This window comes from Amphiura filiformis, chromosome 2, assembly GCF_039555335.1.
Source record: "Amphiura filiformis chromosome 2, Afil_fr2py, whole genome shotgun sequence".
NCBI classification, from domain to species: domain Eukaryota; kingdom Metazoa; phylum Echinodermata; class Ophiuroidea; order Amphilepidida; family Amphiuridae; genus Amphiura; species Amphiura filiformis.
The window spans coordinates 10304792-10326424 of record NC_092629.1 but is presented as its reverse complement, the minus strand read 5'-3'; the positions used below and the strand labels follow the sequence as shown (position 1 = coordinate 10326424).

At 37.9% G+C, this 21633-nt stretch overlaps 1 protein-coding gene across 1 annotated transcript in view; it reads left to right on the top strand.

Moving 5' to 3' along the window:
• The window catches only part of LOC140138136 (uncharacterized), a 32869-nt gene extending 12105 nt beyond the window's left edge, over positions 1 to 20764 (top strand). The window contains exons 5-13 of the mRNA XM_072160063.1: positions 6616 to 6711; positions 7013 to 7147; positions 8922 to 8941; positions 9094 to 9194; positions 10283 to 10439; positions 10962 to 11063; positions 12596 to 12755; positions 17615 to 17709; positions 19163 to 20764. Of these exons, the coding sequence (XP_072016164.1) occupies positions 6616 to 6711; positions 7013 to 7147; positions 8922 to 8941; positions 9094 to 9194; positions 10283 to 10439; positions 10962 to 11063; positions 12596 to 12755; positions 17615 to 17709; positions 19163 to 19339 (1043 nt within the window). The 3' untranslated portion in view covers positions 19340 to 20764. The remainder of the gene's footprint in view (positions 1 to 6615; positions 6712 to 7012; positions 7148 to 8921; positions 8942 to 9093; positions 9195 to 10282; positions 10440 to 10961; positions 11064 to 12595; positions 12756 to 17614; positions 17710 to 19162) is intronic.
• The last annotated feature ends 869 nt before the right edge of the window (positions 20765 to 21633 follow it).

Sequence of the window (21633 nt, the reverse complement as noted above, 5' to 3'; positions counted from 1 at the left end):
AAATACCACTGCGTGTCCCGTCATCAGTTTTTCACCATTAGGTCTATAAAATGTATACAAAGTTAGGTTTCAATAACGGGAAACTTTTTGGGTGAATACACCATGTCCATAAGGCATAGAAATGTTGTTTTTGCCCCGAAAGGTATTAGTGATCGTGGCGCCATTATCATCATTATCGGGGATTCCTTTTTTTTTTTTGAAGGCACCAGTCGAAATGTCCGTATTCCAGACTGTAATGAACATAACTCTGTACTCCCCCGGGGAGATGATGTATTTTGCGACACTCATACCCCCCTGGAATAGTGCATGATGGGAAAGAGGGAAAAAGGTCTATAGGCACGGTTTCGCTGGCCAGCGAAGCCCAAGACCCGTGGCAAAGTGTCGCCGACCGAGTGCTTGGCATGCGAGGGGTCTCGGGTTCGAATCCCACCCAGAGCAAACAACTTCTTTCCTTCTTTTCTCTCTTTATTCTTTCCTTCTTTCCCTTTCCGTCGCCAAAAAGCCCTTATAGTCAGGGAGTGAAGGCAGTTTAGGTAGAATTAATTCCTCAATCGACGGTTTTTGTACCAGTGGGTGTAGAATATATTGTAGTATTGTATAACAAAAATCGACTAAAATCTACTTTGGGCAAAAAAAATTACAAGCCTTTGAAAATTGCACTTATTCTAACTTTGAGCAAGTTTAATTCCGAAGAGGTAAATAAAAATACTTTTGCAAAGCGTGGTCGCATCGGCTATCGCGCCGGCATTACGCGCTCAATACATGAGCGTCAAATTGCGTATATTGCGCATACACCGTGTTCCGCGCTGACTCACATTAATTATAATTATCCTTCCGCTGACACACGGTTCGCAGCATTGATTGCATATATTTTGCCATTCATTGACGGCGGACTGTTTACGTTTGTTTTGCCAATAGATTATTAGCTTAGATTTGCGGATTATTAATTGGGAATTTTAGCATAATAGCTTAAAAGATATTTCGAAGGTGTCGTATTTAGTATTAGTCTAAATAATATTATATTATGCACCTATACGCTGCCTGCTATAGCCCACTAGGTCTAATATTAAAAAAAAACAAAAAAAACAAAACATGTCTCTCGTCCTCGGCTCTAGTCCGGGTCTTTAAAAACAAAAAAAAAGGAAGAGTTGCTTTTTTTTTTTTTTTTTAAATGATCACGCAAAATTGGTGCAAATACAAATAAACTTAGGGCTGTTTTAGCGTAGGCCTATACAATAAAAAATGTCTAAAAAAAGACAAGGCCTTAGTTATTTTGTTGTTCTGTCTGGGAGGGTAGGGCCCCTCTAATTAGGCTGATCACAAAACCTTCCGTGATGTTTGGTTCTTTTAAGTGGATCGTAGGCCTATCAGGGTAGCGTGTAGTACGGTACCCCGGTAGCCCGTGTCCCGATTGACCACTTTTTCCCTCGTAAAGCATGAATTGCCAAGATGGTTAAAGTCTAGAAGAAGTAGAGTAGAAACTGGATTTGTCAATCATAAAAATCTAATCGTTTTTTACTTCAATCCTACTACAAATCTGTCCTTGTAGGCCTACAAATAAATCTATTAAAGCTATAGGTTAAACTAAGTTCCGTCAACTTTCGCTTAGAAATAATATTTGAGCACATACTGCAGTTACTGTCCGTTTTCCTATACACAATACACAGTGCTCTTTCCCATTGACGCGTGACCTTTACAAATAGCCCTACGTTAACAGTATGGGGATATGACTAGTTAACGTCGCTGTGTGAAAAATAACCGGCCAATATTAAAAGTACTCTTCTAAGGGACCGATCGTTATTTACGGCAGGGGGGGGAAATGGGTGTTTTGGCAAAAATATCGACAAAAAATTTCGCGTTCCCCCCTCGCGTCCGCTCAAAATTTTTGCGTTCCCCTTGTTTTCCCAATTTTCTCCATTTAAAATTTAACAATCCCCCCTCCTGGTTCAACTAAAAATTTCAGGTTCCCCCTCAAGACCACAAAAAATTTTGTGTTCCCCTAAATTTACCCATTCCCCCCCTGCCATAAATAACGATCGCTCCCTAAAGTTCTAGAAAATATAGTTTTTAACATGTCCTAAATTTTTAGCTAATTTAGATGTTTGGAAATATTCGTACTTTGGTGTTTTAGTTAATGTTATAGGTAATAGTACATTGCCTAGTTAACGTCGCTGTGTGAAAAATAACCGGCCAATATTAAAAGTACTCTTCTAAAATTCTAGACAATATAGTTTTGTAACATGTCCTAAATTTTTAGCTAATTTAGGTGTTTGGAGAGGGTCGTACTTTTGTGTTTTAGGAAGGACATGTAAACGACAGATAACACCAAAAATATGAAAAAATTATTTCCAAACCGTGTTAAGTCAAAAATCATTATGTTGCTCATTTTCAAGAATGCTGGTTTACAAAAAGCACGCCATTGTCTGATTTCGTGAACAAAGCCACACATAACATTGTTTCCTTTCGTTTCCTTTATAATCGGTTACCCAACTGAAGCTATGAATACCAGCTTTATTGCGATATCGCACATGAAAACAGTCACTTGTGCACAACCAGAGAAGATCCGATTTAATCAGTTGAGCTGTTTCAATGAGTGTTATCTTGGTTTAATAGCTTTTAATGGGGTTAAGTCCTGCAAAGGTCGAGATGAATTCTACTGTAGACATGACTGCATCATGTGCAAGGTTGTTTTAACCGCCATCGATTGTCAGTGACTCAATTTCATGGAGCGATAACATTTCAATCAAATCAATATGATAGGGCCTCATAGGCTACGTTCACGCAGGGGCGACGCTAGAAGGGGGGTATGTGGTGTGATACCCCCTCCCAATACACAATTTTTGTCGGCAAAAATGGACTGTGCTGTCAAAACCATGCGATTGTCAGCAAATGTAGTCAAAGCTATGTGTTTGTTGGCAGAGTCATGTAAAAGATTAATGTGTATAATGTGTTACGAAATTGTGCTGTTGTTAACGTAGGCCTATTGTTAATGTTATCATGGTTATAGTAGTTACTAATTTAAAAAAATGTCGGAAACAAATTGGACCGCTAACACCCCCCACACTAAAAAAAATTGGGTGTACAATTCACATATATTTCCGTCGGCAAAACATGCTGTACACCCCCAATCATATTGGTCTAGCGACGGCCCTGTGTTCACGTTTAATAACTCTTGCTTACATTTCTTCCCGAAAACAAAATGACATTAAATTACCATAAGGACCTATTAAACTGATAACGGATAATATTGCCAACAATTATTTTAATCAACAGATCAACATTTAGGCCTATTGTATAATCATATATTATGGTATAGGCCTAATTAGTATCAAACACACGCGATAGGCCTATCACAGGTGTAGGCTATAAGCGTGTAGTGTGCCAGCTAGCAGGTAAATACGTAGGCCTATAGTCCTATACTATTTGGCCGTCAGTTATATTATACATTAGCAAAATAAAAACGCGATAAATCTACTGCATTAGCAAATTGCATATAGGCTTATAGACTAACCGTAGGGCCTAGGCCTAGACCAAATTGTTAGCAGACTAAATGCTTGTTGGACCAAATGGTTTGTAGACCAAGTGGTTTGTAGACGAAATGGGTTATAATTTATTAGACCAATGGTTTTAGACTTATTAGGTATTAAACTAAACATGCTAAATGGTTATCGAACCAACTGGTTAAAAAACGGAATAAAGGTGCACGGAAAGAATGCAAAAAAGAGGGGATATGAGAGAAAGCCAATCCACGAGATACTTAGGTCTAGATAACTATTAATTTCCGTTGAAGGCTTCTTGTAATGTCTGATAGGCCTACCGATCTAGTCTGGCCTCTACCATGTAGTTGTAGACCTAATAACTTTTTCATAACAAAGTCCTACACTTTTTGACATTCTTGTCGACCGTTCTGATAAGTTTGTATTTATTTAGGCCGTATTAGTGTTAATGGCTATGGGCTTATTTATAGACATAATCACATATGTAAGGTCTAAATTGATTAGACGTTTAGTACGCCTATAGGCCTACTATAATGACGTATAGGCATAGGCTTAATGACCAGGCCTAATTGTAATTAATTGGTGAATGACATCGATGTATTTTATACATAAAATGTAGTACTTAAATATTTATTTTTTTCGTATCCATTCAACAAATGGGGACATTTTGATTCAGGTATGACAAAAGGGTAAAAGTTGCAAAAACTTTAATTATCTCAAAATGGCCATTTTTGTGATAAACCACTATGTCATCCGAGCGACAAATTATTGCACAAGGTGGCGATCAATTAGACACCGACTTCGCGTGTTGTGTGATGTGACGCTCTGGTTTACGCAGTATGCAACGCCAACACGCTCACTTGTTGCGCGAACGCAAATACAAAACAGTAAGCGTGGACGCGTTAACCATGTTTGCGTAAATGCGGCTTAATAGTTGGAAACGTTCGTGATTTGTGTATTTTTACTGTAAAATAGTGATTTTCAAATGCCTGTAGATTTTTTTGCCCAGTGTGGATTTTGGCCGATTTTGGATATGTGATTGAATATTTAAAGCCACGTCTACCAGTACAAAAATTGTCGATTGAGGAATTAATTCCAGCAGACACCCTATCTAGGGCTCTCACTCCCTCACTATTAGGCGGTTAGGGTTAAGAATATGTCATTAGATTTATGAAATTTACTTCGAGGACTGTTATATATCAAAAATGTGAAAAATATCAAATTTTAATAATTTGTCATAAAATTTGTATTATATCGTGAATTTCAGAAAATGGAAATTATTTGATATCAGAAAGACATTCTTAGTATTCAGAATGCAATTCGATATGTCTGATGTGCTCTCATGTCCCACAAAAAATACTGTCAAAACGCTCATTCCAGATCCCTTAAGCTTGATAAATATCTACGGTAGATAGCAGATGATAGATAAGATATAAACATTATAATATTTGCTATCTACGGAAGATAGCAGAATAGGCCTACTAGTAGGCATGTCCACTAAAAATTGAAGTACTTTTAAATTGATTCAGACCTAACTTATTGGCTGGGAATTGATGAAAGAAACATTTTGGCGTTTAAATAATCTTAATCGGACATTTCATTCCAGAGATATGGCCTTTCGAGTGTCACGGTTTTATATAGGGCTCCTTGAACTGTTAAAAAGTTTAAGTCCAAGAAGAAATACTGACAGAAAGTACAATTTTAAGGTACTTTTTCTTAATGTATTGATTAACTAGCGTTATCTGGAACATTATATTTGCTTATAACAACATGAAATAATGTCATCCTGAAAATTTAAGCGAGTTTGTTGGCATACAACAAAAATATAAGACCTCAAAACCCATGGTTTGTATTGGTGCAACCTCAAGCATTATCATAGATGGCTGCCATGGAAAATATCTCCATAGAGGAGATGAACAATAAGTGCATTATTTCAAATGAATAGCGGTAGTTTAGTCTTAAACATTGTTGAATCTTTTAAGGTCAGCACATTTTATCTTCAAAAATGAATATATTTCATCATGGCATAAGTTTGGTAACATTAATCTCTACCAATTTCGAGTAATTTGCTCCAACTCAAAGGTTATCTTTACTACATTGAGCAATACACTTTGTGTGCATGGAAGCCATGATGGATAGCATATGAAATGGACATGGTAGTCAGAAGTGCGTAATTTGAGATGGGTTTTGATAAGCTTATAAAACATTCTTTAATTTCTTAACATCCTGCACGTTTTGTCTTCAAAAATACTTAAATTTTATGAGTATGTAAGTTTGCTTGTCTGAATCAATCCAAATTCGGAGATAATTGCGTTTCAACACCTGATGCACAGAATGGTGTCACTTCAACCTGTTGTTGTCCTCATGGGGTGCACCGCTCAGTCCGACACGCCGCTAGTCCGGTACACCGCTAGTCCAACACGCCACTAGTCTGGCACGCCGCTAGTCCGACACGCCGCTAGTCCGACACGCCGCTAGTCCGACACGCCGCTACTCCGACAACACAAATTCCCTATACTTAGAGGTGCGTCAATCCGAAAATGAAAAGCACGGCGCTAGTCCGAAAAAAAAAGCATGCGCTAGTCCGAAAATGAAAACCACTGCAACAGTCCGACACGCCGCTAGTCCGAATCTGAAAACACAGTTTTCCGTCCGACACGCCGCTAGTCCGAATCCGAAATACACTGCGCTAGTCTGAATTTGGAAAACAGTTCTTCTGACCGACACTGCGCTAGTCCGGAACTGAAAACCATGGCGCTAGTCCGAAACTGAAAACTACAGCGCTAGTACACTGCGCTAGTCCGAATCTGAAAACCAGACTAGCGCAGTGTTTTCCCCAATTCAAATTCGGACTAGGGCAGTGTTTTTCAAATTCGCACTAGCGCAATGGTTTTCAGTTTCGGACTAGCGCAGTGTTTTTTAGATTCGGACTAGTGCAGTGTCGGACTGAAGGTGTGTTTTTCCAGATTCGGATTAGCGCAGTGGTTTTCAATTTCGGACTAGCGCAGTGGTTTTCATTTTCGGACTAGCGGAGTGTCGGACTGGCAGAGTGTATTTTAAGAATAGCATATCTTTGAACGTAACATTCATGGCATTTACTTTTTTTTTCGCTTCGTAGGTGTGATCGCACCCGTTAAATATACCCTCCATGGTGTTGAAGAAATATTCTGCGATGGCGGTCTGGTGTGCAACTATCCTGTACATGTGTATGATGGTAAGCCCGATGATACATACATTTTCAATATAGGATCGAGAGTAATCGAGATAAAGTGCCTTACTCAATGGCAATACACGGCGTCACCGAGGCTCGAACCCGCAGTGACGCCATCGTGTTGTGTCATTGAGTAAGGCAATTCATCTCGATTACTCTTCTCCACCCAGGTAAGTAATGTTAGTTCGATCTCATCGTGGTCATGCACGGGATTTTATTGGCATCTCCAGGTGTAGCCTACCCTGATAAAAGTATAACACTGCGTATTTTGACTATTATTTTGGTTGTTATTCTTACATCGCAGGTTGGTATCTCTCTATGAAATCTGAGGATAATTTCCTGAGGAGAACTCCGGATCTAAATGACGTCGCTGCAGCTTGGGACATGAGTGCCAAATTTGGCAAAAGAACCAAATCACAGAACTCTTGGTCTGCTCTTGGTAATGATTGATCATTTTTGAATTCCCGGAATCCCTATAGCATTAACACCCTTTCTTCATCACATGATCATTCGCCACTCTTGCATAGTTACGGGTGCGATTTGCGGTGTGTCAGTGGCGTAGCTGGGATTTTTTCCAGGGGGGGGGGCACGCCTGTATGGGGCGGGGGCCCAAATCCACCAAGCAAAAATTTTGTCGCCCCTTCCTCAACGAAAAGGTTGACCCAATTTTTTTCCGGTGGTTTGAAAAAGTTAAGAGCAAAAAAAAAAACTTTTACCATTTCTTCCCTTCCTCTCCCTCTCTCCCCCCTTTTTTCCCCTCTCTCTCCTTTTTCCTCTTTTTAACTTGCGCTAGGGGCGGGGGCCCAAATAGGCAATATTCCCCCCCGCCAGCTACGCCACTGCGGTGTGTGAATTGCGTGTTACATTTACGATGACGTAATATCGGGGTCTTTGCAAAGGATTTTGGGTATTACTTTCTAGTCTTGTAACCGAAATAGCCAAATGTAATTATTTCGATCCAAAGTCATTCATTGTGCTATTCCAGTTGAAATCCACACACCTCCAGCTATGGAAGACATGCCCTTAATCTTCCACACAGAGAGCGTGAATCTCATTTGAAATCTACACCCCATGTTTTCCAGGGGTATGGATTTCAACTGCATGGAATAGCTCATTTCATGTGTAAAATTGATTCCAAACCTCCTGCTGCCAAAAATATCACTTAATGACCTTTGCAGGACTTAAACCCCATTAAAAGCTATTAAACCAAGATAACACTCATTGAAACAGCTCAACTGATTAAATCGGATCTTCTCTGGTTGTGCACATGTGTCTGTTTTTGCATGTGCGATATCGCAATAAAGCTGGTATTATAGCTTCAGTTGGGTAACCGATTATAAAGGAAACGGAAGCACAATGGTATGTGGACCTTTGTTCACGAAATGAGACAATGACCTGCTTTTTGTTAACCAGCATTCTTGAAAATGAGCAACATAATGATTGTTGACTTGAAATTAATTTCTTCATATTTTTGGTGTTATTTGTCGTTTACATATCCTTCCTAAAACACAAAAGTGCGACCCTCTCCAAACACCTAAATTAGCTAAAAATTTAGGACATGTTACAAAACTATATTTTATAGAATTTCATAGAATAATTTAAATGTAGCTTGTACCGTTTTCTTGTGGCATCCTTCAGAACGGAGCGGTCCGTTACCAATATAACTCAATATTTTCGGTCAATTCTCCATTCAATTAACACGGGGAGTTGGCTAGCTATGAGCTAGCTATGCTTTGCCCTCACTCATATTCTACGAAAGTGCGACTATTTCTGAACATCTAACCTAGCTGTAGTTTTAGGTCATGTTAGAGAAATATATTTGCTAGAAGTTTGGAGAATAAATTAAATATTGGCTGGTTATTTTTCACACAGTGATGTTAACTAGTCAAGTGCCCATTCTTCCAACATACATCATTTGTAGAGGTCACGCGTCAATGGTGAGAGCACTGTGTATTGTGTATAGGAAAACGGACAGTAACTGCAGTATGAAACTCTTCAATTTCTGAATAGCCATCAGAAATAGTAAACTAAAACCGATATTGCTTGAATGAAATAGTATTATGTAGCCATTGAAATGCACAAAACAAATTAGACCAGGTTAGACTTTGAGAGGAATCCTCTTACTCTTTTTCCCCTCCTTTACTCCTAGCAAAATCTAATAGTTTAACTGCAACCATGCATCTAATATTAAGCTCAATGTATTCCCTTAATAGGATCTAAAATATCTAATAAGGTGCGTAGACCTAGCCGCCTAATCTCCATAATAGACCTGGTTTACCTTGGTTTTTTTGGGTTTTTTTTGCATATGGCCATAGACCAAATTTTGAGTTTATTTGATAATGTTAAATGATTTTGTTTGTTATTTCTCATTTCATAAATCATAAGTACTCTGAAGCGGAGCAAGAGATGTTTAAGGTCCAACTGAATGCACGGACAGCGAAATACATACCCAATCCAAATGAGCTACCAGACACAAAATTCGCTAGGTAAGTTCGCGTTCCTATTATAGGCTCGTTTATTTTGTTTGTTCTCATTAGAATTAGTTTTTAAAATTTTCTTTGGAGAAGTCCGTTTCCCTTAGGCTATATCTCGGGGCAAGTGAAGTATGCTACATGATCTGAACATGAAGGCTCAAAAGCAAAATGTCGGCCAATTTTTATTTGAGATCGATGGTAAAATTGTCATTTTCAAATTTCCCATTTGATACCACCCTCCAAGGGGCGTGGGGATGTGTGGGGTGGTGGTTGGGGGCATGTATGTAGTGGGTGTAGGTTAGGTATGTGGAAAAATGTATCCTTATGACGCAATGTTCACAGCACCTACATCCTTATACCATTAATGTTTGTCTATTCTTGTTACGGTAATAAAAATATATCGAATAAAAGGATTTTTTATACAGCTGACTTACTTTTAAGAGTGCACACCAGTAAATACAAGTCTCCTACACCCTGGGATGGAAAAAATCAGTGTTTCAAAGGAGGAAACGTGCAACACGACTTAATTTAATACATTAGAACAGGCTTAAAACCCAACTATTATGCCCTAATTCATATTTAATCCTCATTTAGGCCTGAGAAATAGTTTGTCTGTTTAAAATGAGCAGGATCCGACTTTTTATGACGATTTGGCTCAACTTTCAAAATGTGATACATTTTAGAAACACCAAGCTATTCGTCAGGTGGCGTAAGCTGTATCGGCTAGGGTAATATATGGGGTAATATAGTCGGCATTTTTCTGGAAAAAATGCTGGACTCCATATATAATTTCTACAATGGATGTCTTCATCTGACCTTCGACTTGCAGAAAGGGTAAGTTTTGAAGAACTGAGTCGCTATGGAGTCAAGAAATAGACGTTTTCTCGGAGCCTGTTTGTACATAAAGTCAATGGGGGCTATTTACTGGTGTGCACCCTTAAAGGCCCATTTAGTGATTTGCTCATCGGGAGGATCGTAAAAATCATCAAAATTCAGGTTTTGGCACCTTTGCTCCCGTCATCATAGATCATTGTAGCGAACCTGAGGGCTAGCAATGTAGACCGTATTTCTTAAATGTTTGCAAACTATTTTAATATCAGAGAGCGTGGGAAGGCCAAGGAGGAACAGCAACATGCAGCAGAGAAACACGAACAGATCGTGAAAGCGTTGACCGACTTCCTTAACCTAATGAAAGAGAATGATGTGGATGATAGCGGTACTATTTCACGAGAGGAGCTACAATCGGCATTAAGCAATGTAAGTGGTAGGAAAACGGAAATTTACCTTAGCACAAAATAGAGATTATGGTTTGTTAAGACAGATTTCGAATCAGCGGCGATAGGCTACCTCGCGGGTGCCATATATCGCCCAATGTTATGAGAATTTGTGCCCCCGCAATTTCAGAACCCCCCTCCTTCCCCTTCGACCCTAGAAAATAATTCCTGTCGCCACCATACCACTGGTTAGAAGAAGGGTTAACGTAGGTGTACATACCTGTCATCTGTGCCGACTTGCTGCCCCAAAACCCGGAGGGGGCGGGGTGATGGTATTTGGATATTTTTTTGGCGGGATGTGCCTCTCGAGCTCAAAACCCTACCGCATTTCTAGGGATACCTTTACTCCAAAAACAGCAAAATGTTGCTCTTTTAGGGGGATTTGGATTTCTTTACGAATTATGGGATCGGGCATAGGGCTATGCATGTCTAAGTGTTTCTGTGGAAAATCGACTCACATGTTTAGCGGGAAGTTTTACCAGAATTATATTATTTAACTTTGCAGGCTGGATCAAGCTTCACAGATGAGCAGAAAGACTTGCTATTTGGAAAAGACAAATCAGTGGATGAATTGTTTGACTCATTGGATCAAAATGGAGATGGACAGGTAGGAAATAATTATCTGCTTTCGTTTTTCATGTTTATTCTTTCTTCTTTAATTTTTATTATCTTTTTTCTTTTGTTGTCTTTCTTTTTTCCCCTTCTTTTCTTTTCTTTTCTTTCTTTCTTTCTTTCTTTCTTTCTTTCTTTCTTTCTTTCTTTCTTTCTTTCTTTCTTTCTTTCTTTCTTTCTTTCTTTCTTTCTTTCTTTCTTTCTTTCTTTCTTTCTTTCTTTCTTTCTTTCTTTCTTTCTTTCTTTCTTTCTTTCTTTTTCTTTCTTTCTTTCTTTCTTTCTTTCTTTCTTTCTTACTTACTTACTTACTTATACCGTTTATTATCTTTTTTCTTATTGTTTTTCTTTTGTCAGTATGCTTCGACTATTTTATAAATACGTATCATCATATGGAAAAGTTTTCCTATGAAAGTCTCTTTAAATAAATTATACTCGACTCCAGTGTGTGCACGCTGTGTGTACAGAGGCGTTCGACGTCAATGCACAATGCATACATTACCACACAACACACTGAGCAGGGCTGTACGGAAGAGGGTATACCTACAGTACGACAGCATTTTGTAACCAATCAGATTCCTTTTTAGAGAGTAGAATCTGGCAAAGTATTTCTAGAAAATCCCGTTTGAGCCAAGTCAATCGGACTGACTATTTATCAAGTGAGGGCCGTCTATAGCACGCTACTTTAATGAAATGGGGTGCATGTCAGTGTATTTCGCCGTAAATCGAGTGAGAGTTTGGGAATACCTCGCGGTGTTTAGTGCTCCTGTACGACGAGGTCTTTCATCAGATTTCCTTAACAATCGGGGAAAGGAAAGTTTAATATATACATGAGACAATTAAGAGTGAGCCAAAAAATAAAAGACATTCCGTTTATAATAATTGAAGTTGAAAGTGAAAAAATACAATTTTCTCCCATTGCTTAACTGTGGGACCCCTTTTATTTGAGCAAAAGAGACTACTTTTCCTGTGTTTTCCATATGTATAAATACGCAAGATGACAACCTCCGCGCTGCCATAAAAGCTTGTTGACAATAAGTCTCGAAGTGACCTTGTACATAGGGGGTAGTCTTCATGTACATTCGAATGCAAAGGCGGTCAACAATACGAGACTACTGTGCAGCAAAATTGTCTATTTTGTTCAACTTTATGATTATATTGTAAACGTTTCCGTTGATAAATATTTTTTCGGCATTCGGCACATACTTTCAAAATGTTGTTTTTGATAACATATTGCAAATTCGGAATCCTCCAATGTGTAATAATTTTGCTATTCAATTAATACTTACATTTGATGACATTTATCTAAAGAGTTCCTATCCTTTTCAATGGCGTGAGGATTTGGTCACACTTGCTGGTCTTGGTATGGCGTACCCATGGACCAAGTGCGTATCTATAAATAGGCCAACGTATTTATATTAAATCACAGATGATATAGTCGAAGGTAGCTATTTGTCATAAATATGTCGCTTATCTATCATCAATAGGTATAACTTACATGGCTGTGAACTATTTTATTCTTTTATTTAGATTACTGTAAATGAATTAACCCAATTTGCTGAAAAACAAGGATTTGAAGTCCGCAAGATGTTCCGGGGATTTGAGAGCAGGAAAGTCAAAGACGTTACAGGCTACTTTGATGCTATTGTTGAAACGTTGTTACTGAACATGAAGCGAATTTTCATGCGGGTACGTTATGTTAATGTCTACTTATTATGAAGAGATTGTTTCCAAGCCATCCACACCACATGTGTCTCATTTACTTGTGTGATACAATCACAATTGCTTTGTGACGAGTTTAACATTAGCAACAATGAGTTGTACCATACCTTAACAATATGCAGACTATCGTTCCCATTTGGGAACCAAAGGCCTCTCATAGTATTGTTACTGTGCATCCATTTACTGTTTGCTTTGTAATGATGCATCCAACTAAAATTACTATACATAGCATCAAGTAAATGAGAAACTTGTGGTTGTGGACTTGGTTTGGAAACAAGCTCTTCATAGAGAGCAAGTATAGTATATCTGTTCGATAATTCTGTTACCAGTATAATGACTTTAATATTCCTGTCTTAAAGGATCGAATAGCAACGTTTGCACAGTATTTTTGTGGGACATGAGAGCACATCAGACACACCAAATTGCATTCTAAATACGAGGAATGTCCTTCTGATAAAAATAATTTTGATTTTGTGAAATTCGCGATATAAAACAAATTTTATGGCAAATTATTACAAATTGATATTTTTGACATTTATCAGTCCTCGAAGTAAACTTTATAAATCTAATGATATGTACTTAAAGTGTATAGCTGGGAGAAAGAGCTGTCCATCATTTGAAAATTTTGACCTTTCGTATTGAAGATATTATTTGTTTCCCAAAAAGATTTTTAGGTCTTTTGGGGAAAAATGTATATTATTATATCTTCAATACGAAAGGCCAATCCTTAGACCATATTTATTTTATGTTTCAATAAACTTATCATGTTAAAAAAGAAATCTAAAGAAATGAAGCGTAATTCCGTGCATTGTGGGTAAAGGTTTCCACTTCTTTCCTAAGCCATACAAACTAGTTATTTTCGAGGGTATCCAGTCATGGGTGCTCCTTAGCCCGTGGGTGCCCGGGTGCGCGGCCCCTCAGAGCTCATAAGAGTTACGCCACTCACTGGTTGACTGAAGACGAATAACCATAAACTGTACGCACGCACCCCTTGTCTTATATTGATTACAGAGGGCGAAGTTCTCGGGTTATTTTATTCAGATGATGGTGGATGCGATATCGCTATTTTTGACGTCGCCATTGGATTAACACATAATCATGAAATCTTCACAAACAATTCTAAATTTGTTATGTGGTGTCAAAGCAAAATTATCTTACTCTAAAACCGTTGGGGTTCTGCAAAGTACCCCACTGCAAGTATGTTAATTGTCCATTTATAATCGCTAACCGTGTATTGTGAATGGGGCTGTCAGCCCTGTATCTTCGCCAGCCTCGTACGTCCGTGTTGCGTGTCCTATGCCGCCTGATTTTATTGTTACTACCAAGCCTCCACGTGACATCTTTTATCAAAAACGATCGGCGAGCTGATACATGCATTGACGTTGGAATTATATAGTGACTTTGTTTGCGTTACCTCATTTGTCGGTTCAATATTAAAATAGCATTTCGTGATCCACAGCCTCATCCTCATCCCCCCACTTTTCTCAAAAAAGTTGAGATTTTTATACCACTGGAAACCTCTGGCTATATCAGTTCGGGGGCACTGCTAATTCAAAGACGTCTCTGATATCAAAGACTCTTCAGTGCCGAGTCACCTGACAGTATCATAATTCAAAGACGTCTCATAAATCACATACTCCCTAGTCTCAAAACCCAGCCGCAAACGATATTGTGAACGTGAACTGGCGCAACGGGAATAATTTTGCGAGTAGGCCTAATCAGCATGATCACAGGGTTGTAGCTAGCCCAAGTGCCTGCTAGCTCCTGCTAATTGTACTATCCAATTTATGAATTAAATCGCTGGCTCGGGATACACTCTTTCTAGTGAACGTGAGAAATCGGAGAATGCTAAAAAAATATTGCTCTTTTTCATAATTGAGCTTAAATGCTGCAGAATAACTTTGCTCCCTCGACGACATTTTGCAAACTTTCAATTCTCCGGACACATCAAAACTGTTTATTGGTTATTTTCGGAGCATATATTTTTTTACAGATTTCCAACTGAGCCGCAAATTTTAGTTTTAGGCTTAATGGAAACTGGGGTAATTGTGGCCCCCTTTTGCATTTTTACCATGTAATTCTTTAAGTATGAACTGGAGAAGTAAAATTTCTGCATGAGTGGATAGAGGCAATGGGTACCTATAAGATGTGATAAATATAATTGGAAAATATATTGCAATTTGCATAATAATTAACATGTTTTAGGGGCCACAATTACTCCAAGCGGGGTAATTGTGGCCCCTGAACAAAATAAAGAATTTAAAGAGTATTGTGAATCCAGTTCTTCCTGATAACTATTAATAACATGTTTTACAGTCATTGCGATAATTCTAGGCCATTTGGACTGCTTTATTTACCAGAAAAAGGCATTTTAAGGCATTTTGTAAAATACTTGTTATTATGCTAATTTTTGCATGCCGAAACTGCGGCCGGATCTGACTGTTCATTATACTTCCTTGTTTTGACTTGAAAACATACTAAATATGTCTTTTTGTTTCAATAATGACCCCAAATGGCTAATTTGATTAACATATAACAGATTAATGACCAAAATAGCTTTTTAGGGGGTCAGATGCAAGTAATTTGCTTAAGACATGAACAGGGCCACATTTATCCCAAGCCGGGTATTACATAATATGCAAATTTAGCTCATTAAATAAACAATTTTTTAATAAAATTGTTATATCAATGGGAACTGTTATGATTACCTTTCATGTCAAACACATACAAAATAGTCAGTGATACAACCAATAAGTACCAACCCTATGAATAAAAAGTGGACTTGCCACTTTTTAGAGCCATTTGCGATGTCGCTCCGCTAATTAGACCCCCCTCATAAAAATTTTAATGCTATTTGAATATTTTTTTCACCAAACAGTAACATAAAGACCACTCTTTCATACAATACAAAGTTAAGTCACCTAGACCAATGCTTAGTATAAAGACACCCTGATAAAGACAAAGGGGCCACAATTACCCCGGGGCCACAATTACCCCAGTCTCCGCCTATATTTAACACTCGTGCTCAATAATTCCTTCAATTCAGCCTAAGTTGAGGCTTTTCTGTTTTGCTTGAGGGGATGTGCTATAATAGGCCTATAGTCATTATATCTATGAAAGATAGGCCTATAATTCCTAACAAATTTCCTGCGGACCTGACTTCTGCATGGGTATGAACCTGCTCAATTAGGCCTATATGGATAAATGCAAGTTAGCCTTTTCTTTTTTGACGGAGAAGGGTGCCTGAGGGGATGTGCTCCCTCAGAAGTTGGAGAATTATTTTCAAAAAGTTATGAAAGGCACAATAAAGTCATTTGGTGTAAAAGTTTACACTTATTATTCGTATTATTTTGGGCATAACAGATTTCAACGGACCCGACTTGTGAGGGGAATATTATCCTCAAACTAAAAGCCAATTGGTGCATCATTTTGCATTAGGCCCCTATTATTAACTTATTTTTCCGACCATCATGATTAAGCATAGCCTATAGGCCATATAACCATGTCATGATAATGCATAATATGTATTTTAGAATGGATTTCCAGTGGATGCGACTTCCCGTCACAAATTTCAAGCATGAACATAATTATGATGCGCAATGACTCAGAACGTAGGCCTCTTCCTCGTTTCTTCTTGTTTTCTTCCTTGTTTTCTTTCCACTTTTCCCCTTTCGTTTGCCTAAAATCCCCGGTTATTGAAATGAGCCTGGGTGGCTGTGGCAAAACAAAATTTTCAACCCAGTTTTGCTAATATTTTGTCCTGATTTTTGTAACATTTTCGTTCCGGTATTATTGGCAGTTATTTTATATATGTTTTCAGTTGTCGGGTTATTTCTTTCAATTTTGGGAAATCAGACCGAAAAAGTAGACCTTTTCTTTTCCCTCCTTTTCCGCCCTTCAATTTTTGTAGGGGGCACTATACTGGCCCACTGGCTATGCCCAGGCCCGTACGCAGAGTGGGGCCGTGCGGTGAGGCAAAAGTCCTCAAAAAAATCCTAATTTACGACTGTAGTGAGCAAAAAAATATGTTTTTTATGCTTTTTTAGTCAAAATAAGGTCCAAAGTTTGTGAAGAAGGTCCACTTTTTACAAAATCGCCCCCCTGGAAAAAAAAGAAACACTTTTTCAAATTCATTGTTCCCTCCTTTTTTTGCCTTGCCAAAATATTCACTACCCCCATGACTTGGGATTTTTTGTTACTTCAAAACGTTGGATATGGCTCGATTTTGCCAATCTAAGTGTTTTCTGGGACCATTTGTCAGAATTTGCACAGATAGATATGATGTTTGCACAGGCAGATATTTGCTAAACATAGGAAAGCATATTCCGATACAGTCACCTTCTTTCCGATATGCTGCATCTAGCCCCAAACTGTAAAAAAGCACGACGTATGTGATATCACAGACCCCCGTATGTGAAATCACTGACCCGTCTTTGATATCAGAGACGTCTTTGAATTAGCAGTGCCCCCGAACTGATATAATGTTTATCTAGGCCTACCAAAAATTTCTTGCAGACTAATTCGTTTAGCAAAAATATCGTCAAATTTGAATTTCGTTCTGGTATACCAGATCGAAATTACAACAGTGGCCTATGGACATGATGGAGCAGTGTAATACACATAATCATGCATAACTCGCAAACGCAAAATCGGTATCAACTGAAATTTTGGGAATAAGCTATTTTCGTGGATATCTACTGAAAAATGTCACAAAACGAGGATACTGGGATCACGAAATCATCCTTTAAAAGGGGTTGGAGATATCTGATAGTGAAATAATATTTTTACAAAAACAATATATATTAATCTCATTATTAAATATTGCAGGAGAGGACCTTGAAAGAACGGTCGGAATAGATACCGCATACATAGACACTCTTGATTTCAACATGGAAGCTGGTGACAAAGAATTCCTGCTACAAGTGAGTAAGGCACCAGAGCAAAATTTGCTCGAAGTTTGGATCGACTGTCGATGTTGCTTCGATGCTTGCTATCAATGAACTATCAATTAATTAATGAACTATCAATTAATTAAAAGTAAAGGCCGAATTGTATCGGATAATGCATTGCGTACATAGATTTATGGCATAACAATTAAAAATAGCTAATTAATTGATACTTCATAAATATCAGTATCGACCAAGCATCGATGCTCGATCGATGATTAAACTATTAGGGTATATTGTCATCGTGATAAGGTTGATAAGGTTAGGCGGACATTTTGTAATTGTTCGACACTCAACCTGTTCGGTTAGATAAACCCTAACAGTACACATACTGCCCAACGATAACCATGGCGATAATGGAAGTCATAAGTTCCACACTCAACTTGTTCGATAAGGTAAACCCTAACACTACACCTACTGCCCCAACGATAACCATAACGATAATGGAAGTCATAAGTTCCACACTCAACTTGTTCGATAAAGGTAAACCCTAACACTACACCTACTGCCCCAACGATAACCATAACGATAATTAAAGTCCTAAGTTCTACACTCAACTTTTTCGATAAGGTAAACCCTAATACTTCATCTTCTGTCCCAACGATAACCATAAAAACGCTAATGAAAGTCATAAGTACGTTATCCGGTCTTTGTTGTTGTTTGGCTCTGATGAGGTAATTATCTTGTGGAACAAGCTAATGTCGAGCAAGTGGAGAAATGCGCTATTCCATTTAAAATCCACACTACCCCTGTGGAAGATTTTGGAAATATTTTCTATAGGGGAGTATGAATTTGCAATGGAATGAACACATTAGGCAGTTGCATTCCATACACCTACTGAGAGATATTCAATCTGAATCTCCCATAGAGGGAGGGTGGGTCAGTTGATTAACATGATTAATGTGCCAATTCTGAATTTGAAATTCATACCCCATTCCACAGGTGCAGTGTGAACTTAAAATAGAATAGCCCAATGTGGCACTTAATTTACTTTGTTAATTTAGACTAAAATGTTTTGTGTTTTTGGACGAGTCACGGATATGATATTAAACTTAAACAAATGACCATAACCATATAGATACCTGGGGGTAGGTATTCAAAGACAAACAAATTGCGGTTGTATGATTTTGACCCGGTATATATATGTCGTTGGAATATATTATACATATACCGTTTCTTTTAGAAAGATGTCCAGCCCCCAAAAGGACTTTGGTATACTTTGCACAGTTTTGGCCCATGACCGGGATGAATTTTCGTGGTAGGAAAAGGGCCCATTGCCCTTTTGTTTTTTTCCTTTGAAACACCACACACACCACCTTGACCACCCCGCTGGCTACGCTACTGGTTATGCTACTGTTCAGTGTTAAATAATAATTGGTTCTTATTTAATAGTAATTCGTTGTTGTTAATATTTTTTTCTATTTTTTAGCAAGGAAAAATAGGATGCATGGCGTTTCTTCGTGACCATATGAACAACCACGACAATGAAAAAGTAGCAACATCCGGGACATCCAGCAGTGAAAAGAGCAAAAGCAAAAACATGTTCTTTTTAAATGAAAGTAAGGCGTTCATTAATAATGGGTATGAGAGCACCAATGGAGATTAGCCATGGGCAAAGGCGTAGCTACCAGGGGCTGGGATAAATCTCCCCAATATATTGATTGGGGATGGTCCATACACACCCCCCCTGTATGTGGACTTGTGGGTTTCTGACCAAATTAACCGCATAGTTGGTCATATAAACCTAAAAAGTGCCAATTTTTGCGCGCTTCGCGCGAATTTATTCAACCTTTGTACCATACCAATTTTGATATGGTAATTTTTTCGCTCAATAATGAGAGTTATAATTATATACATCATTTCTATTGTGTAAATCATAAATATGAGTGCTAGGGCGTCTCCTCTGTTGCCTGAAATAAGCATAAAACTTACAAAAGTTGTACAAGACCTATAGGCCTATGCAGCTTCATTTGGCACGATTTTAGGACACAATAATTGTGTTCATTATACTAGCATTGAAATTGCAATTTTTTCAAGCGCTTCGCGCGCAATTCACGTAATGTTCTTTTAGTAGCAGATCAGTGGGACGATTTGGAAATTTTGCCTCCTGGCTTGGTGACTCCGACATCCCCCTTTGAATTTTAGCATTGAAATAGCAAATTTACCGCGAGTACGAGCGCACCATCGTACGCTTTTCCAAGTAAAGGAATTGTGGGGACAGTTTAAAAAAAACTTGGGTTACAGTTAACGGGTGTCTTCTATCCGAAGAGCCAGGGGTGACCGGGCCAATCATGTTGAGCAGGGCCCAGCGAAAGGTATTATTAATGGCCATATACCAGCAAAATTTCTTTCTCGACACCCCCTAGCGATGGCCCTGTATCAAAACAAAATGTCATGTCAGTGGCAACACTGATACTTGTTGATTGTAACCAGCATAAAAATTCCCAACCTTTTCTAAAAATCAATAGTAGTAAAATTGTAATGACAAAGGCACTTTTAGTCCTGGTACGACCAACCGGTATTCAATTTTTATTTATATATTTATTTCTATTTGCCATTCAATGATTCAAGGGAGTGTACCAATAAGCTCAATCAGCAATTTAATTTCCGGTTTTTGAGAGCAGTTTTGGGATACTTTGACCTGTGACATATCGGGGAAATTGCTGTTATGTTATTTATTCATTTATTCTGTAAATAATGTCATCATTAACAATATTTGAAATTAATGTATGAAATAATCGCGTTTTTTAAACAATTTTTATTCTAGTAAAACATTTTAAATAATATTTTGTACGCACAAAAAACATGTTTCCCGATAGGTCATAGGGCAAAGTGTCACAAAACTGCAAAAAAATGTCTCATTACAAATTGCAAGTTACAAATTGCAATGCCGATTTGGCTTTATTTATTGAGCTTAAGGGAAGGGGTATGAACGTTTGGACAGTATTTATTGTGAGATATTAGAGCACATCAGACATATCGAATTGTATTCTGAATACGAAGAATGTCCTTCTGATATCAAATAATTTTGATTTTTGAAATTCGCAATGTAATACACATTTTATGGCAAATCATTAAAATTGATATTTTGATATTTAACAGTACTTGAAGTAAACTTTATAAATCTGATGATTTATACTTAAAGTGTATGTAGGTGGGATGAAAAGCCGACGATCAATTGAAAATTTTGACCTTCCGCATTGAAGATATGGATTTTTTTCCCAAAACACCAAAAAAACCACAAAAAAAACACGTCTTTTTGGGAAAAAAATCCATATCTTCAATATAAAAGGTCAAAATTTTCAATTGATCGTCGGCTTTTCCTCCCAGCTACATACACTTTAAGAATATATCATTAGATTTATAAAATTTATTTCGAGGACTGTTATAGGCCCTATATCAAAAATTTGAAAAATATCAAATTTTAATAATTTGTCATAAAATTTGTATTATATCGTGAATTTCAAAAAATGAAAATTATTTGATATCAGAAAGACATGTTTCGTATTCAGAATGCAATTCGATACGTCTGAGGTGCTCTCATGTCCCACAAAAAATACTGTCGAAACGCCATAAACGCTCATTCTAGATCCCTTAAAAGCGCTCAAATAGGAGCTCAAATGACTGGGATGAATAGTAAGTCTATCCTTTGCGGTCATTTAGTGAAAAAATGGCTTATTACCTTTTATCGTTTAAACATCGTGGGTAAGGGGTTGGTTCATGAGGTGCAGTGATTACTGATTCTGAGATATAGCCAATAATAGTATTCAACTTCAAATGTATTTAATTGTTCACAGCAACACTATAATGGCCATATCTCTAGAACCGTACAGCTCAACTTACCGTACTTTGCCTAACCAGACAGTCCATGCCAAAATTGTTACTACACCTTTACATTTC